Here is an 18,750-nt window from a genome sequence, read left to right as displayed (position 1 = left end):
TACTTTTTGCAATTATCTTCCTGGCACTCAAAAATTCTTTTTCTTTTTCGAGCCACTGCTTTCTCTCTTTTTCTCCACTCGCAATATTTACAGAATTCGATTTTCTCTTAAAGCTAACGACTTTAAATAAAAAGCATTTTTACAACTGTGCAAACACGAGCATAATGAAATGGCTGTTTTTCAACCACCTATAAAGTCTCCTTCACATTATTAAGACTTCATTGCGAAACTTCAGTCGTTTGGATGGTTCTGATGAACAACGTATCGCGAAATCGGATGCAGACAAATCCGTTGCGATTCTATCCATAATCTCACGAGTGGGCGAGAGTACGTCGGTAGAGAGCAGTAAAGAGTGCATCGAAGAGGAAAAGAAGGAGTTTCGGCATTCAGGCTCGAAGTACAGGACGTACACAACAATGGCCGCGTATCAACATAATTACAGTTCGCCTCGGTTAGCGATGCGCGAGCCCGACGAGAGGCAAGTATTATATTCAAATGCGAGGCGAGGCGGCGCCAGTAAGCAAAGCGAAGTTAAAAGGGGTTGCCGTGCCCCACGGCCGAAGTGGCGGAGGTTGAAGGTTGTAAGTTCATCGAGGAGACGTGGAGGAGAACGCAGGAGGATGAGGACTGAAGGACGAGCGAGAGGACGTAGAAATGTCGCTTCGAGCTAGCTGTCTAGTGAGCCCCAAGAGAGGAAATTACGTCGTCTGGCTTGACCCCTCCGCCACCTTCGCAACGTTTCCTTTTGGCTGAAAGAGAGGCAAAATGAAGAAAGACGAAAAGTCTGATAACCACATAGTACTGATACCATTCGTTTGACTATTTCTCTAAATAAGCCGAAGAATGCCAACATATCCGTTAGATCGGACGTTTTTCTTATGACAATTTTTTTTTATATTTTATAACATATCGAAAGCATCTATCGCCACTTTCATTATTCATAAATATTTTGACTACGTCAGATTTTACTTAACTTCCACTTTTTATATTCCTCACGATGTCTAAAATTCTCGTAATAATGACGTATCTTAACAGAAATGTAAATGAGAAAAAATATCCACGGATACGTGAACGGTTATACATTGTAAGAGCGACATCGTCGAGCGTGAGAATCCTTTTGTAGGCACGTCGTAAGATCAAAGAACACAGACAAAATAAAAGACGTCTCCGGGGAAAAAGGCAGCAGTAAGCGGAAGAACGGACGATACAAGGGGACCAGGGCAAGCATTGACTTCCCGAAGAAGAAACGAAGGCTCAAGGATTTGTTCAAGCGGAAAACTGCCGGTCGATGTATGCAAACGTCTCCTCCATGTCCTACAGAGCCGATAGGGTGACAACGGGCGTATCGTGTCGCCTCCGAGAGCCGATTTTCGCGTCGCGAAAGAATTGTCCGACCACGTGACGCGCGTTCGTCTCTTTCGCGGTAGGTATCGCAAAGCGAGGCGGAACGGATGCAAAACGCGGTGGAAGACAGGTCAAGCTTGTGGACCTTGACCCACGACACGTCAAGGACGGGCGAGTGGTACCGGAAGCAGGTGGATAATAGCCGGTCCAGGGGTGCCAAGGGGACAATAGATGTCAGCCGGCACGCAGCGGCACCACAGCGGGACCGAGATAGCAGATCTAAGTGGGCCATGCCGCGCTACGGTTATGGCGGCATAAAACGCTCCGATAGTACCGGAGGGGGCGGCGCGCAGGCACAGCCAGCAGCCGCGCGACGGGTCGTGCGGTAGTCAAGTTGAGTGCCGGAGCGAGAGCCCCTTTACGGCCGAAAAAACTGCCGCTATGATTGTCTATGCAAATTGTTTAAGATATCCGGGGTGAAGGCAGTTCCGCGTCTTTTGCGGCCGTCGTTTCGCGAAAACCGACACGTCCGGAGACTACTGCTGGCAGTGGCGCTCAGCTGTGATCTGACGCCCACGACAAGTTAGTTGTTTCGATATCTAACTACGGCCCACATTGTTTTAACAGAATACAATATTCTAAAACGAAGTACACGTAACTTTTGTAATATTTAATGACGCTCGACAATGTCTTATCTGGCAAAAATAATTTATAATCGCACAATGTCGGCTATTTCTTTGAGCAGACAAACGCATAGAAATAAGATCCGTACGAACTACCCGCTAGCTTTATCGCGCCATAAAGTATTAGACGTACGTCCTGTGTTGCATCATACCTTGATGGCGATATGGATGAATTAAAGATCGTATCAAGATATATTACTGTGCCGGCGTGCGAGCAGCAAATGAAGCGCGTTTCATTATCGATCTCGATGGAAAGATGTTAACGTTTCGGTCTGTAAGACTCTACCGCATGCAGGTAATGGCATTGCTGGTTTGCGGCTTGCAGCACGCTGGCCTTACCTATCTTAGATAGCTTATTGATTGCCTCGACTGCACTCCGTTCTCCTATTACGACAACGTAGAAACTGCAGAGACAATATGTATCTGTTCTTGTAACGCCAGGTGTATCTTTGATATTTATTCACACTTTGATAACTTATGTTTTTAACGTTCTGTTCATTTAATATTACTACAGTCCAAATAATATAATCATACAACTGTCAATTGACTGTGTGCAAAAATATTTTTAAATATAAACTTTAATTTTATTTTATATTTTGACATAATAATTTATATTCTTAGAGACATTTCAATAATTTTTCAAGATATTTAAAAGTAGGAGATGTAATATATTCATGAATTCGAATACATTTGAAAATCGAACCGAATTCATTGCTTCACATTTTCAATTTAATACGCGTATCCAATGAGTTTTTGCTTAAGAAAAACGATTGTGGACAACATTCAGTGGAACAAAGTGCCATAAAGTAGCGAGTTGGCAAATATAATTTCATAGAATGTTCCCATTGATATAACGGTGTGCGAATGAAGTTATGGCCGGCAAGCAAAAGGATAGTGGAAATGACAACAAAGATAGTAAAACAGTGGAATAAAATGGAGATAGAAAATTGAAAAACAAAAGGAACGACCAAGTGGAAGAAGCAAAGTTGCAGGAAACTGCAAATTAGATGGATATGTCCCAGGTAAATTAAAATGGATTATATATGTGGATTCTACCTTCGATCTTATTTCCCTCTTCTATTTCTCCATTTTACCTCTGCATTCTCTAATTTGCATACGTCTCTTAACTAATATTTATTATGTTGAATTCAGTATATAGAAGTTAAAAATTTAGAATATTTAAAAACTGACAATAATATCCACAGTTAGATAAAAAAAGATTTAAAAATTCAAAAATTTTGATTAAAAGATTCTTATCACATAATACAATTATTTAATGAACAGTGTAAAATTAATTAATCTAATATGTATCATTTTTTATCAAATATTAAAAATAATTAAATTGAAATATATGATACGTTCTGTATTTGAGTTTGCAATTTAAATTTCAAATTAACCCAGTAGTAAAAATTTCAATTTCTTTCGGAGGCAACAAGACATGTTATAAATTCTATATCCAGAGATACCTATAATACCATATATAACATCGAAAGTATATATGAGAAGGAACGACGAGGAGAGAAGTACTAGGTCGGTAGCCACAATTCTGGAAAGCCCAACTCCGCCGCCCGAGGAAGGTCGGGACACGGAGTCGACCATGATGTATGCTCCTCTTCCGTCTAATTAAACTTAGGGAGGGTCGCAGAGTTGGTTGGTGCGCCGGTTGTACGGACGGACGTATGTATGGTCGGACTGACAGCGAGGGGAGGTCGGCGGATGGCTTTCAAAATGACAACCGGAGAGAGCAAGAGCAAAAGCGAGAGAGAAAGAGAAAGAGAAAGAGAAAGAGAGAGAAAGAAGATCCGAATGGGCACTATACAAAGTGAGAGAAGGACGGGAGAAAGATCCGTGTCTCCTCGCGAACGCATGAAACGGTACTTATAACGAGAGTGGGATCACCATCGACTTCCTCTCAGGAGACTCGATGCACTTAACTTCTATTACATTATTCATACGCGGCGATAAACAATCCGATGAAAAAAGAAGACAGCAAACCGCGCCGGACGTTCGTGCCGTACGAAACTTTTATCGAGCATTGGCAAGCGTCGCGATTTTCGAAAATATCGCCGAGTCAGCGTAACGCAGCAAAACATGCGAGCTCGTGTGGGGATCTGCGCCAACGAATACATAAACTTGCTTTTAGGAAATTCCATTAATCTCCAGTTGCACTCCGGCGCCGTATACACCAAGTCCGTTTTGCGCGATACATCGATTGTTTGAACCATACTATTTTTTTTTTTCTTATATATCCTTATTCGCCATAGAATAATAACACAAACACCAGTCTCTCTCTCTCTCTCTCTCTCTCTCTCTCTCTCTCTCTCTCTCTCTCTCTCTCCCTCTCTCTCTTTCATTAAAAGTATATGACAATGTCAGTGTAAGAACCCGATTTTTCATGCCGCTTATCTTTAAGATTAATCTGTACAAATTATGATTCCAGACACACTTGCTTAGAGTGTAAGTGCTTGTACTTAATTTTCTCGGCAAATTGCATCTATTTTCTCATGCAAGTTGCTTAATAGCCAACTAATAATTACTACTGCGCTCAAGTGCGCTTGAACATGTGGATATACTATAATAAAAAATAAAGAAGTACATGATGTTTAAAAAAAAATCAAGCAATATTAGTTTCTTCTTATATTACAGATAATCTAAATTAAAAACGACTACGCTCAGTCAACTGTGTATTTCTTTCATTAAAAAACCGTATTTTATAAAATATTAAACGTTGCATTTAAACATGTTCACTTGTCCTTATTCATTCCACTCAAATCTCCAATTCACATCAGAGTATGCATTGAATAGACGAGAGATCGCTATCTACATTCTATCCCTCTTTGCTTGCAACATTCGTATCTTTCTGTACAATATAGTATCGAAATTATATTGCAAATTATTATTATAATTTCCTACGTCTTCTTCTAATACACCCAATCTCCCTCGCAATTTTATTCCGATATATTTATCTTCCTTCATCCTTCCTTCGCTTCACCTCCCCGTTATACACACTTATCACGTTTTAACGCAATGCTCGGCCTATTCGGTATTCGCTTTTCCATTGAGCGCTACTTATTTCCCTCAGTCGCTCCCTCCCCATCTATCTAAACTATGTGTATACATAAACTATGTCTATTCAAGCGTACCGCGGCGCGCTCGACTGCTTCCCGTCTACCGCGTCAATGCGGGACTAGCTGCTACGAAACGGGATAGACCATTGGCGCGCCCCAACGAATTCCTTGGCGCGAGAGATGTCGCGATTCCAAATGTTTAACCAGCTAAGCTTAAACGATGGCAGCCGATGGCTGAACACGACCTGGAATTCCCGACGGCGTTGCTTCTATATAGCGATGGAAACGGAATGAGCGACGATCGGCATATTCGCATTGAACACAATGAATTTATGGCGGATACCTTCGACTTGCCTCGACTCCGCAAACATCGTCCGAGGAACTTCATGGGGTGTCATAATTTTCCGTTTATCGAGTTCTCGGTTCAACGTGGTTGATATATCGCATGATATATATTTAATTCGCGCCAAAATTGTGGGTCATCCACCTCTCGAAATTGTTAAGATAAGCGCACCGCCGATGCAGAAAAAAGCGCAGAAAATTAGAACATTACGGGGAAATCGTAAGATCATAATTTGTCCGATGAAAAAAGATGAAATGTCGGAAGGAGCGCTTAAAGACCTTGGCACTCGAGTAAATACACGAGTTCGTGTTCATGCCAGTTACTCTTTTAAGGTGTAATATGTATCCAGTGCATCCTCTCCCTCCCCCCCGCCCCCGAATGAATTCCGGGACGCAATATAGTCGCTTAATCGCTCGTAATAACGCCGAGACGAATGCGGCGCTTCCCGAGACGACTGTCGCGAAAAACCTCCGTAATTTCTGGCGGATGGCACCGCATAATCGCTCGCAGACGAATTTCATGTATCTTGGATACGATGTTTTTAATCATTTATATTATTTATAACAAACGTACTTTTATCTCTTTTATGATAATTCAATAAATGTGCAAAGTAAAGAAAAATACAAATTCATATTTTGCTATACTTTTACTTTGCGAGATTTAATTGCGTATATATAAAAAAAAAAAATACTGTCCAAAATTATATTTTTGCATAAATAATTCAGAGCGCATTACGTAAAGGACTGTTAAAACAAAAATGTAGTCGTATTGATAGACATGTATGAGTATTTAGAACGTGAAGCACATCAAGAATTAGCGCGCATATGTCGACTAAAACTCCCCGCGCTTCCAATGTACATCGAAACAAACTTTGAACGAATCGACAGACATCGAAACTCAGTCGTCGGAGGGATGGCACATCGAGTCCCGATGCATCGTCGCTTTACATTAAAATCCTTTTAACTTGGGCACCGCGTATGAGGTCGTTAACATTCGCGAGAGAGCTCTCGACGACGCGATTAACCAAGAAGCAAGAGGAGCGTCGACCGCGGGCTCGTCTTTCTACGAGCGAGTGCGGTATCGTCATCCTGCAAACAGCGTATATGCATTAAACCATGAACCCACTATCCCCGACGTCATATCCAATACACGTTGTTAGGGGGGTTGTTGAAGCCGCGATACAGTACAGGGAAACGGGGAGTGGTGAGGACAGGGGAGGGACGGTAGGTGGCTGCAGGGTGATTTCGAGGGTAGCTGCCAACCTCCCCCAGTGCGGTAATGGCATTAACCGAGCTGCAATATGATTACCGCTCTCGCAAGGTAACCTGATCACACCCGAAATCTATGGGGTGTCCGGAATATGAGAGTGAGAGCGAGAGAGAAACTTGTGCAGTGTGAGGAACAATGTATTGCGCTTGGAATAGCCGTGCAACGTTACGCAACTGCGGCGGTTGCAGCCGACGCCGACGCCGAGGTTCGGCTGGCGTTCTCCCCCTTAATCGCGTTGCGCTTTTTGCGGCTCAGATTACCCGTGAATCATTAGATACTCGGGGCCCCAGTAGAATCGAAAGCCACCACTACCACCGTGCTACGGATCGTTCCTTATCTCGACATTACGAGATTAGTCTCTCTCCCGTCGCGCGTTTCTCTTTCTCCCATTTTTTAACCGTCCCTCTTCGTTCGACGGAGTACGCGCTTTTTGTTAATTGCCCGCAGATTTTTGAAGTAACGAGAGACACAAAATTTTCCCGAAAGCATAACGCTCAAGAAATTCTATCAGACTCAATGTACAATTCATAAAAATATAAATGTGTCAAAAGAATAAGCAACGAAAGCTGTACAAGACTTACAAGTCGCTATCGATAAGAAAAGCAATTTTTAGATGCACTAAGTGCATAGCTTAGTATTTGCATTGAAACGAATTGCGATTTTAAAATATTTCAGGATTTTAAATCGACAAACATGTCAACGACGGTTTTTCTTCTTATTTAAATAATACATATACGCGAAAAGACATTCGCGAATAAAAGTGACGAGTGGCACTCTGTTTCTGCGGCGGCGTTGTCGCGCCGCTTAATATCTTTCGAAAACAGAGAACGTCGTCAACGTGCTTTATGAAGAAGAGGGCACTTACCGTAAGATGTTGAAAGAGCCACGCCCTGAGGATGTTCGTCGCAACCTTAGGAAAGATACCCCGTTTCTTTTGGTTTTTCTTTCCTGACGAATCGTCATCTTCCTCGCCCGTGCCCTCGCCGCTACCGATACTCGCGTTACTCGCGTCACCTGCAACAGTAAGAAGAGAGCCAAGGTCATCACGTGCCGTCTCAGTAATTAATTCGAATTTATGGCAATTGCCGGTCCTTTATTTCATGTCTATTTATTGATGAGGGACAAATATATTATCACGTATTTTTAAAATTGTTTTACATAATAAAGGGTTGTCATGTTATTAATAAAATATATGCTAGATCAATTTGCCTGATTGTTTAAAATATGATAAATAAAAAAAAATCAATTTTAGTTCGCGATTAAATCGCGAGATATCTCGCACGTCGAAGCAGAATTCCCAACGCGTTTAAACTGCGCTCCGATTTTCGGTCCATACCCTGGTGGGCGATAACTACCTCGACCCTAGGGCTGGTTCCCATGCATACAAACACCATTAAGCCACCCGCAATCACCCGGCCCCCTTCGACCCCGAGAACCCCGTATACACGCTTCGTTCCCGGCTCAACCGCGTACCCCTGCCTCTTCGCCATCCCATTTCGCCTCTTCTCCACCCGCGCGTGCATTAATTCTCCGTCATTTATCAATCTTAGCTTTTTAATTGCACAGTCACTGGGGACTCAAAAACCGGGACAGTAATGAGAGATATTAAGACGCTTTTGGTTATGCTTTCCAGAAGCTCTAATGTCATATTTTCATATTATCAAACGATACGTACATCGCACAAAGGAATCGAGCTACATATTTTTATTTACTACACGGAAAGAACAGTTTTTCTCAAGTATCTAAAAATACTAGCTAGATACAGATGTGAAAATAATTTTGTTGCAACATCGAAATAATTATATAGAACACTCAAACTAATTGCTAAAATGTCAAAATTTTTTATAGCTTATCATCATACTTCAGCGACCTACTATATTTATTTTGATGGTGCAACAAAATTAGTTTCAGATCTGTATCTAGCTAAATTTTTAGATTTCAGCAGAACCGTTCTTTCCGTCTATATATTGTAAAATGCGTTACATTTTGTATATATATACATATATTGAATGTATGTATTGATTTTTAATATATATCCCAAAAAATTAGAGATATTTTATAGTCATAAATTTTTATCTCGCAAAATGCAATATTACTGATCACAATCGTAATAATACTGCTGACCGTTACTGTGACATAAATTTAGAGGTGATTATGGAATAAAATGCAATTTCATCGAAATTTTCGCGATGTTCCGACGAATCAATCTCCCGACAAGCCTGGGTGCCGGAAGTTCGAGGTTCCTTTTATTCTTTCTCCTTGCAATCAGCCAGAAAGGAGCAGTAGAGAAGGCTACTTACGCCAGCGGATTATAAATGACCGAGCCTTATCGTAATGCCCAAGGCCCCGATTCCCAAGGTTCTATCGTAACAGAGAGATCAGGGTGAGCCTGGCGCTCCCAGGGGGTTCACGATGACAGGTCGCCCGGGGGCGCTGCCAACTCACCCCTCTCTCGCTCGCCAAAGAACGGTCTCGTGCCTGAGATTAACTTTGAATTCGTCGAGCGGACCGTCATCGGACAAGGGGAGGATCGACGGCGGGCAGGCAAAACGAAAAATTTGTCCGTCGTAAGAGCGGACGGACCGGAACGGCGGGAGATCGATGGAAATTGGTGCCACGTACGACGTATTCTCGCGTGTGCCGCTTTCTTGAAACGCTCCGAGGGAGAGAAAACGAGAAAAGGCACCTCGGCACTGCGATTCGGCGTGATGGATATTTATCGTGTCGTGACGCGATTCGTTCCGATGAGCCGACAAATTCTACGAAACGCAATTTTCCAGGAAAATTGTCAGTTATTGACGAAAATTTTAATGCTACATAAAAAAAATTGTAACTGTAATTTGTAATTGAAAAACTTTATAGCACGAGATATCTCGGAATTACTGAAAATAAAGCAATGATTCAGCGATGTTAAGACGCTGAGCTACGCGTTATGAATCCAATTGATTAGTTTCACGAAAATCGGCGATTACGCTGGCTTCTTTTTCTCATTGACCAAGTTTGTTTTCCAGTCCGGAGCATTAGATCCATTGGCGGCAGTCGTTGCGCGTACGACAAAAACGACGTTAGACGTTCACCCTCTCTTCGACTCAGAAGCCCGTTAATGGCGTGTCCGCAAAGTCGAATAGGGCGGCCCGCGAGCTCATAGAAGCGGCGGGTGGCTAGCGAAATAACAGAATGGCTAACGGGAACGTCCCTCTGATTGCAGTTAATTTACTCGCTGAATCGGGTTAATGTAGCGTACCGGTCGTACCGTGCTGTGCCGTGCGGCACCGTACGGCGACGACTTATCGGTGTCCCGGCAGAAGAAAATGGTCTCCTTCGTCAGAGTATTGTTCATCACGCTCGGCAATTCAGACTGAATCCTTTTTAATCGCACAATAATTCCTAGCACGATTAATTCATTCTCGTAATTACAAATACATAATACAATTAATACAATCAATTGATTTCTATCTTGAAAGAATCAGACGGTAAATGAAAAATTACAGAAAAACTGTGTAATAAATTCCACGTGTGAAACGTTGGAAAATATTGAAATTTATCGCCACAGCACACGAGAGATGTCTGCAAAACCGCATTAGAAAAATATTACGTCATGATTGCGATAATTCATTCAAAATGTATAATGTGGTTTTCCATGACAGGTCGTTAAAATCTTATTTGACTTTAGATACTCTCCGATACATTGATGTACATATGTAATCCAGCTGCACTGGTATTTCACGCACGATCATCCGCCCACAAGCTGTCATCGATAATGTAATGTCGTTTCTCGTCGTTGTAATCGAGCGCGCGTCATGAGATCAGGATCGTGATCGACAACCCACGCTTGAGGACGTCCGGCCTAGTAAGCCTGTTCATGAACTTCGTGTAGATAGAATCTAGTAATATCCTTATTTTTAAATAAGATTTGAAACATTTTAATGTTCCGATATAATTGAAATACATTTTTTTCGTTTATTTAATATACCTTCGGGAAATTGATAGAAATTACTTTTGCTTTTCGCAATGAGAAATTGTGACTTTCAATCATGATTGTTCATTAAGGAATACAATTATTTATAATAAATGGGATAAAATAACAAGGGACTCTCGATAATAAAATTAACAAGTGACAAGTAAAAAGAGGGCTTTCAGAGTACAAACAACGGTTGACAGTGCGTAAGTTAATGTTATATCGATCTTTAACAACTTAATAATAATAAAATACATAAAAATACATCAGACGTTTCGGCTATGTTTTGAGCCGTCTTTAGTGATGCGATAACAATTAAATCAAAATGATCTCACGTTCTCCGGCGAGAAATAAGTCCGGCGTGAAATATCTTCAAAATTTTGGTGGTCTATAAAAATAGTGTAATTTTTCGCGAGAAAATCCAAGTTTACTTGGATATAACATTAACTTACATATTCAACCACATTGTACTCTAAAAGCTCCTTTTTTACTTGTCACTTGTTAATAAAATTATTTACATATGAATATTTCTATCATACATGCACGCATTACATCCACTCTAAAAATTGACAGCGGCCACCCACACATCTCGCATGTGATGATGGTATATCGACAAGTGAATTATCTTCAATCTAACAAAGTATACAACGTCAACAGTGGTACAAAAATCTGCCGGTAAATACGTACACGTGAGTGCGCGTTCATTCACACGTGTACTTGCGTACCCTGTACGATACGTTTACGAGGACGCTCTTGGCGGCGCGGACGTCAACGACGACGGCGGCGGCAACGGGGGTAGAAGCCATATCGTCTGCGTGTTGATTTACGCGGCGTACCGCGCATTTTTACTACCATGTTATAGAGATTTAAGTGCGGCCAATTATATGTTTATGCCATCCCCATGCCCGTGCTTGCCCTCTCTTACGCTCGTCTGCTAGCTCTCCGTCCAATAGCGCTTCCGACCAACGCGCGAATGCCTGGAACGGCGTGCCCGGTTTCTTTCTCCCGACCTGTCGCAGCTATACTTAGCGAATGGAGAATGGGTGAAACCTCACACGCCGGCGATAATCTATTTCGAGAGAGTCAATCTTTATCGCGCACCCCATTCTCGAAATACGATTTTTCGTTAAAAATGTATCGCGATGACAGCGGCAATCAGTCCGATCTCGTTTTAAGCAGAAATATTAATTCGGAAGATGAAATATACACGATCGAATTTATAGCCATCGCTAGATTTATCGGGTTCGTTATCTCTGTGTATATAATCTATATTTCCTTATACCACAATTTATAATGTTAATAATTCATGTATGTATTATAAAATTACATAATTCATTAAATTCCAAAACGTTTGGAATCTCCAGGGAAATCGATGCCGACGATCACATTGAGATAGAACGTCAAGCCCGAGAACATCTTCCTCGAAGACGAGACCGCAGCCTCTATTTAGGATGGCCGCGCAAACTGTCGAAATAACCAGCACATATGGCCGCCGAAAATAAACTGCTCCTTATTCCCATCCCGTCGAAACGAGGATTGCACTCGTCTCTTTCTCTTTCTCCTCCCCTCCCCCTCTTGTCTATCCCCCTCCCTCCCGTCCTTCCCTCTCGCTTTCTTGTCTTTTCGTTCTCGCCTTTCCCTTTCACACCCTTCCTCATTCACCGCTTCTTCCAACTACGCGAATCCGCTTCAAACTTCTCTTCGCGTGGCTTCTACGACTTTAGATGCGAGCTCGAAAGTGCGCGACCCTCCCGGCATAAACGTGTAGGTAGAGAACGCGCACCGGATACTAAGACATTTATTTGTTGTCGCGTCGACTATGCCACGTGCGTAAAAAAGGCCGTCGGGCGAAGGGGCGAGGAAAAAAAAAGAAAACCAGAAAAAGGTGGGACATCGTATACGCCTCTTCGAGTATCGCGTTTCGCGGTCACGAAGACGACGCGCCATAATCGTAGCTTCAGGCTTTACGACGTCGAAGCGAAGTTTTGTAGGCTACGAGATAACATCGCCAAGATTATCGATCGCTCCTCAGAAGAAGAAGTGATATCAGTTCGCTCAGCGGTAGACAAAGCGCTACATTGAATCGTCTTTTCGGCAGCGAGGTGCTCATTTTACGCCTCTGAAAATCGCGAGAAAGGTCGTTGCACCAAAACACGCCGGCTCTTCTGGCTCGGAGTTGATCCGAGAGTTCCGCGGCAGACTCGTACGACGCACAACCGCGCGCGAGGAGTGCAAGTCTCTCTCTCTCTCTCTCTCTCCCTCTTTCACGATTCTCAGACTATTTTTGACGATGAAATGTGGCTCGCCGGTGTTCCTTGCCGCGTCATGTCGCGCACGCGAGAGGATCGTCGCGGACGATTTCACGGAGCGCACGTATCCGCGCATCTGCGTGACGCATACGGGAGCGCCGCTTAATCCGGGAATCTGCTTAACCGGGAGATTAATCGGCGATTGTGGAAGAGATGAGGCGCGATGGGGAACTCTCTCTCAGAAGACGATGGCGGCGTCGGCAAGGAGACGGTTGCATCTCGCGAGGCTGGTCGGTGTGAAGCGCACTTTGTGGAAGTTTGTCTTACAAATGAGCCGCGCGACGCACATAATTTAATGCGTCGCTTTTGCGCGCATCTTGAACCACGTGTACATTGACAAGCAATTTAGGATAAAGTTGACAAATTTTTCACCTCCTATATCTACTTTAATTATTATATATCCCCTACCTATAAAAAAAGATAAATGAAATGGCTGAGTTATCCCAAACATTATTGACGCTTTTCCACCGATTAATAACAAACTTAATCTTTTGACAAAATCAGTTTTTGTCCTATTAAGGAAAGTTATGATAAGCTCTTCATTAAAATTACCGCTAAAGCATTGTAACTTTTATAATAGCAATGTATTATATACACCGAGAGAGAGATCAAGATCCAGAAGTTTTTATGAATTATAAAGCAACAGATTCATCGATTTATATAAGATAAAAAGAAATTTAGAATCTCTTGAATTTCTGTAATCCCAATGACGCACGACACGTTGGCGTATCGCGGAACGAAGAGGGAAGAGACCGAAATATCTGCCTATCGCCACGAACCGGGAATATGAGACGAAGGGACGAAGAAACGGCCAGAGAGATGTTGGAGCTATGCGGATTAACGGATGGAATTTCGGTCTCTCCTTCGTTTCGTTCTCCGTCTAAAAGCATCGCCTTTCATTCCGTTCACTTCAGATATTATTGTTATGATAGAGTTCGGAGTTTCAGGAATGTCGCCCAAAGACGTCGTGAAACGGGAGCGGCGGCGCGGCGGTCTCAGATTCTAATTCTTTCGATCGCTTATACAGAAACGAGCAAAGAATCGCGAGCGACGAAAATGTTCGATATAGAAGCAATCATTCCGTCGCTCGGGCGTGTCGTTTGTCAACGACCGCCGCCAAAGGCTCTGCCGATTTATCTGACGAAGCGAGATATAAACTCGTTAAAAACAGCACCGACGGAAAAAGAACTCGACGCCGATCGAGAACGGAATTTCCCTTCGCACGGCGTGCTCGGTAACCACGGTCTCGTTCTCTTTACCAGCGTGTAAGTTTTCATTCTCTTTTCGTCGATCTCCGCGAGAGAAAAATACGAAGCGCGCGAGCCGGAGTCACCGAAGCTCCGTGGGTGAGAAGCTAGGCGCGCATTGCGGGATTATGACGATAAATAAAGCGCGTCAGGCAGAAAAGAGAGAGGCGAATAAAGGCGAAAAAAGTAATGGGCGAATGGAGGAGTAAATACGAGCGGAGTAGATCGCGGCGCCCGCGCGCGAGAGCGAAAGAACCGAACGCGGTTGATTGAGACATCGGTGGAGCAACTGTGACAGTTATCTGATTCATGGATATGCCGAGTGTATTTTATGCCGTACGACCTATGAATACAGATCGATCGGACACAGCGTGGCGCGACCGTAGCGAAGGAAATCATAGCTGCGCCTTCGCGCGTATATGGGTTGTATCAATTACGCGCGTGTATCGAGAGCCGCGAGACACACATAACCGAAGAAACGCGCTACGAGGGGCGCTAGGAAGTCCGAGGAAGGAAATAACGCATTGGGATTCATCGAACGTGCCGGCGGCTACCGGTTTCGCGAGGATCCGCGACACTCCACGACGCTCGATAACAATCTACGTGATAAATCGCCGATTTGTATCCGCGGTTCCAAGCGTCCGCATTAATTCACGGACCGCCTTTTTCAGGGGACCCGCGGGACGGGAAAACATAAGTAGACGCTTCGTCGGATTTATGGGCGAATGGACAGCGGAAGATAAACTGTCACGAGGATTACGGAACGCGCGCGAGGGACATGGAACAGAGCAGAATTTTGGCACGGCACGCTGATAGTGACAGGTGCTGGATGTCATTACATCTACACGCTATATCTTTTTGTAACACTTCATGTTTGTTCTGTCAGCCAAAAACTGTAGCTTCGGCAAGTAATATTTTTAGCGTGCTGCAATTAAATAACAACAAATTCAATCGCCCTTTTTACGTTTTAACATTTTTACGTACCCTCGCGCAATTGCGTTGATCAAAACGGAGGAGGAAATATGCTCCGTTGGATAGTGCGAGAAGCGCAGACAAATAGATAAAGCCACACGATATCTCCGAGGCAACGTTGCCAACGGAGCACGTACGAAGATTGTACTAATTAATGCCACGGGACCGTGCTGCGGCTTCGGTGATGTGCTGTTACTAGCAACGGTGCTGTTACTGTGATAATTACCGGTAGGACGTGAGACTCCGTCTTAATTTGGTCTACCGGTGAAAATTATTAACGCGCAACGTCGTACGCGATGACCAAAATATTCGCCATGTGATAACGAAGATCAGAGGTCATTCTTCCTTTTTTTGTTTGATATAAATTATGTTCAAGATTGAAATATAAACGAGTGTTTCAACTGAAAGTGAGCGAAGTATTAGATAAATAATCATACAAAATGCGAGGTTAATCTTTCACTTACTTATTTATCGCTATCATTACTTGCGGAGGATTCTAACAATCTATTCAGTTCCCCTATCATGTTTGATATATTATTCACACACAGATACAATCGCTCGCGCACGAAATTATGTTATATAATAACATGCTTCTATCATCGCAGTACTACAAGCTTTTAATATCCTTTAACGCATTTAAAATTTTTCGTCTTTCCAATTTATCGTAAAATCATTGTTGGTTGAATTAATAAATCGTATTCATGCGCGATTTTGGCGAACGGATAAAGTGCTGGCCACGTGTTTTACAGTTCCAAATCCTCCCAGTGATATTCTCGGCTTCCTGTTGATGTGAACGACGGGCAGCGCAATTAACAGGTAATTCGCGCGCGGGGATTCCGGAATCTCCGTGACGCCTCATGTTTACGTAAACTTCCGCGCGGTCCCCTTGAGCGATCGTTCGGTAAGCACGTTATCTCGGAGAAAAGGCCGCAGTAAAATCGGTCGTTCGACCAGCTGTAACCCACGCAAATAAAAGCGCTAATGGAAACGTGCCGTCGGTGGATGCACCGTCGACGACATTCCCGACGCTCGACGCGTGTCCTCGTCGTCTCCGTCGTCGTCGTCGCCTTCGTCTCTGTTGACAAGCGCGGATAGCTTTCGGGACATGTGACGAGCACGTGTCCCGAACGAGAACATATCGGCTTTCGTCCTGGGATTAGTAAACCACGGCGGAGATCTCTCCTCGCGCCAGCAAACTTGACTGCGGCGTCCCTGAGTTTTACTTTTTGTCACCATGTGCGGCGTCCCGACGCCGTTTAAACTTCTCGTCATGCGCCGTGATGCGTTAACACTCGTTTATTTCCATATCTCCACCCCCTCTTTCCCTCGCTACTCAAGTGATAATTATAAACCGATCGGAACTATCCGGTCGATGAACTCTTTCTTGGGTAAGACCCTTGCCCCGCGATATCTAGCATAAGTAAAGATAATATATAATTGCATTACGTAATTGCGTTTCTTCGAATTTTCTAATTTTTATTTCGAACTTATCGAGACTTTGTATCTGAACGATTTGATAAATATAATTGTCTGCAAACTGTCAACACTGTAATCAGTTGATTCGAGCTCTAGTACATAACGTATATTTGCGTATGCAGTAAGCAAAGAGACGTGAACCAATTTCTGCTTGCTCGAGAGAAATGAGCACCGGTGGCCAGTAATGAGCCAGAAAACTGGCGACAGCTTCGCTATGCACTCTATATTCTATTCCAACGAGATGGGGCTGCGATATTGCGCTATGTTTGTCCGTCGACGTGCACATGCACATGCACGTACACATAATCACACGCGTGCTTTAAAGTGTATACGGGTATACGTGTGTGTAGTGCGCATGAAGGCCTATAACTCACGCGACTGGCCCGCAGGCTCGTCTTGTTAGCGCCCCGCAGAAACCGAACTGAGATTCTCCTAACTATAATACGGTCTCCTCCAGCGATATACACAGGGTGCCGAAGGCATCGAGGTGGATTCGATGCGAGGAAGGAGGAAAGGGTGGAAATCGACGATGGAAAGAGCACGGGGATAGTGCCAGACGATGTAAAGGATTCGAGAATGGAGAAGCGGAGAAGAATAGAGAACTTTGTGCGCGCGCGACGAGAAAGAGGCGAGAGAGGAGGAAAGAGAAGAAATATAAACCCTCCCTCCGATCTTCATCCTCCACCAACGCGCATAAATGCATAGCTATCTCCGGATGCATCTTCACCGGCGGAACGACCGAACGAAAAGAGCGCGTTATCGGTACTCCGACCTGATAAATCCCCCGAAAGAATAATGAGTCGACATTATTCATGCCGGCCCGTCAGCGTCGCTCGACCGGTCCGCTCTCTCGTTCTCTCCTTCGCTCCCGTCCGTTTTACCGAAGGCAACCGTTTCGGCACTTCGCCATTACGATCCCCGAAAACGAGCGCGGGAGAGAGATCCGCTCGTAGAATCGACCGGACGATATTAGGACAGCGCTTAGCTGGATCAACTGGAATTCGTTTGGGGCACGGACGGAGCGGAGGGATCGGGCGACTGGTTCGTTTGATCGATAGCGCGCTCTGACTTTTGCCTGATACCCATTCCCGGAGCAGCAATGTTAGAATGACGCGGAAGAATCGTTCGGCCCACGATTTACGTGAAAGATTTTTCAAGCAGATTCAGATTTTTATGGAAAAAAAAGCGAGTCTCTTTAACTTGTATGTAAAGGCCGGTTTTCACACGCAATGATTGGTGGCGCCAGGCCGCGCCAGTCGACTAACGCCAGTAAAAATGCAAGTGTAAACACTTGATACAAACTGGCGCTAGTAATGTGGCGTTTACTGGCGGTTGTTGGCCAAAGCATATAACCTCAAATTTGGAGGCTATATGCTTGCTGTCATTTACTGTGTGTTTAATAAATGTTAAATATTTTTCATAGTATACGCCAATCACTGTGTAAATACTTGTGAGTTTGCTAGTCGGTTCTGGCGCCAATGAATGCCAGTCAGTTGGCGCCACTAATCATTGCGTGTGAAAACCGGCCTTAAGTCTCACTTTATACTTTACACTTGTTTATTACAATATTACGGTTATAGCGGTGCGTGCTAAGAATAATCAGAATAATCAGAATAGCAATCATATCATCGTGGAATATCGTAAATTTAACGAGATCTTACATTAGCGAATACACGCGGCGCGATAAGGATTTCTAAAATAAGAAAGTACAAGTTAACTTATTCACTCGTGAATTTTATTACATTCGCGTATTCTTTCGTTTCATTAATGCCAGCAATAACCACTCTTTGTTCTTATTTGTCTAAACTTCTATTTGTGGCGCCAGTTGCAACTAGTGAGTGGCGAATTCACGGCTGCCGTGACCGCCGTGGTTCAATTTCCGTTTTACCAAGAGAAACAACGCTGCCCTTTCCCCCCGTCCCCGCCGATGCTCGATATTACTAGATTCGAATTGCCTATCCTCCCGCTCCGTCGCCGGTCCCCGAATACACCCGGCACCCGGCATCTACCAGTGACATTGAGTGACACGTTTAGCACATCCGTTTTATTACAACTTCCCCTTTCGGGCTGCGGCCTCTCTC

The 18,750-nt window shown here is 43.8% G+C and overlaps 1 protein-coding gene across 6 annotated transcripts in view; it reads right to left on the bottom strand.

Annotated features, from left to right (window-relative positions):
• Positions 1-18,750, bottom strand: part of LOC112459981 (homeobox protein homothorax) — a 376,700-nt gene that overhangs the window by 139,061 nt on the left and 218,889 nt on the right. For all 6 annotated transcript variants that reach the window (XM_025024373.1, XM_025024374.1, XM_025024377.1 and 3 more), the window contains one exon: positions 7,573-7,721. In XM_025024373.1, coding sequence (XP_024880141.1) covers positions 7,573-7,721 — 149 coding nt within the window. The remainder of the gene's footprint in view (positions 1-7,572; positions 7,722-18,750) is intronic.

The sequence above is a fragment of the Temnothorax curvispinosus genome, unplaced genomic scaffold, assembly GCF_003070985.1.
Source record: "Temnothorax curvispinosus isolate PA1 unplaced genomic scaffold, ASM307098v1 QBEX01010285.1, whole genome shotgun sequence".
Lineage (NCBI taxonomy): Eukaryota > Metazoa > Arthropoda > Insecta > Hymenoptera > Formicidae > Temnothorax > Temnothorax curvispinosus.
Note: the sequence above shows the minus strand (reverse complement) of the source record. Positions and strands in the feature narration are given on the sequence as shown.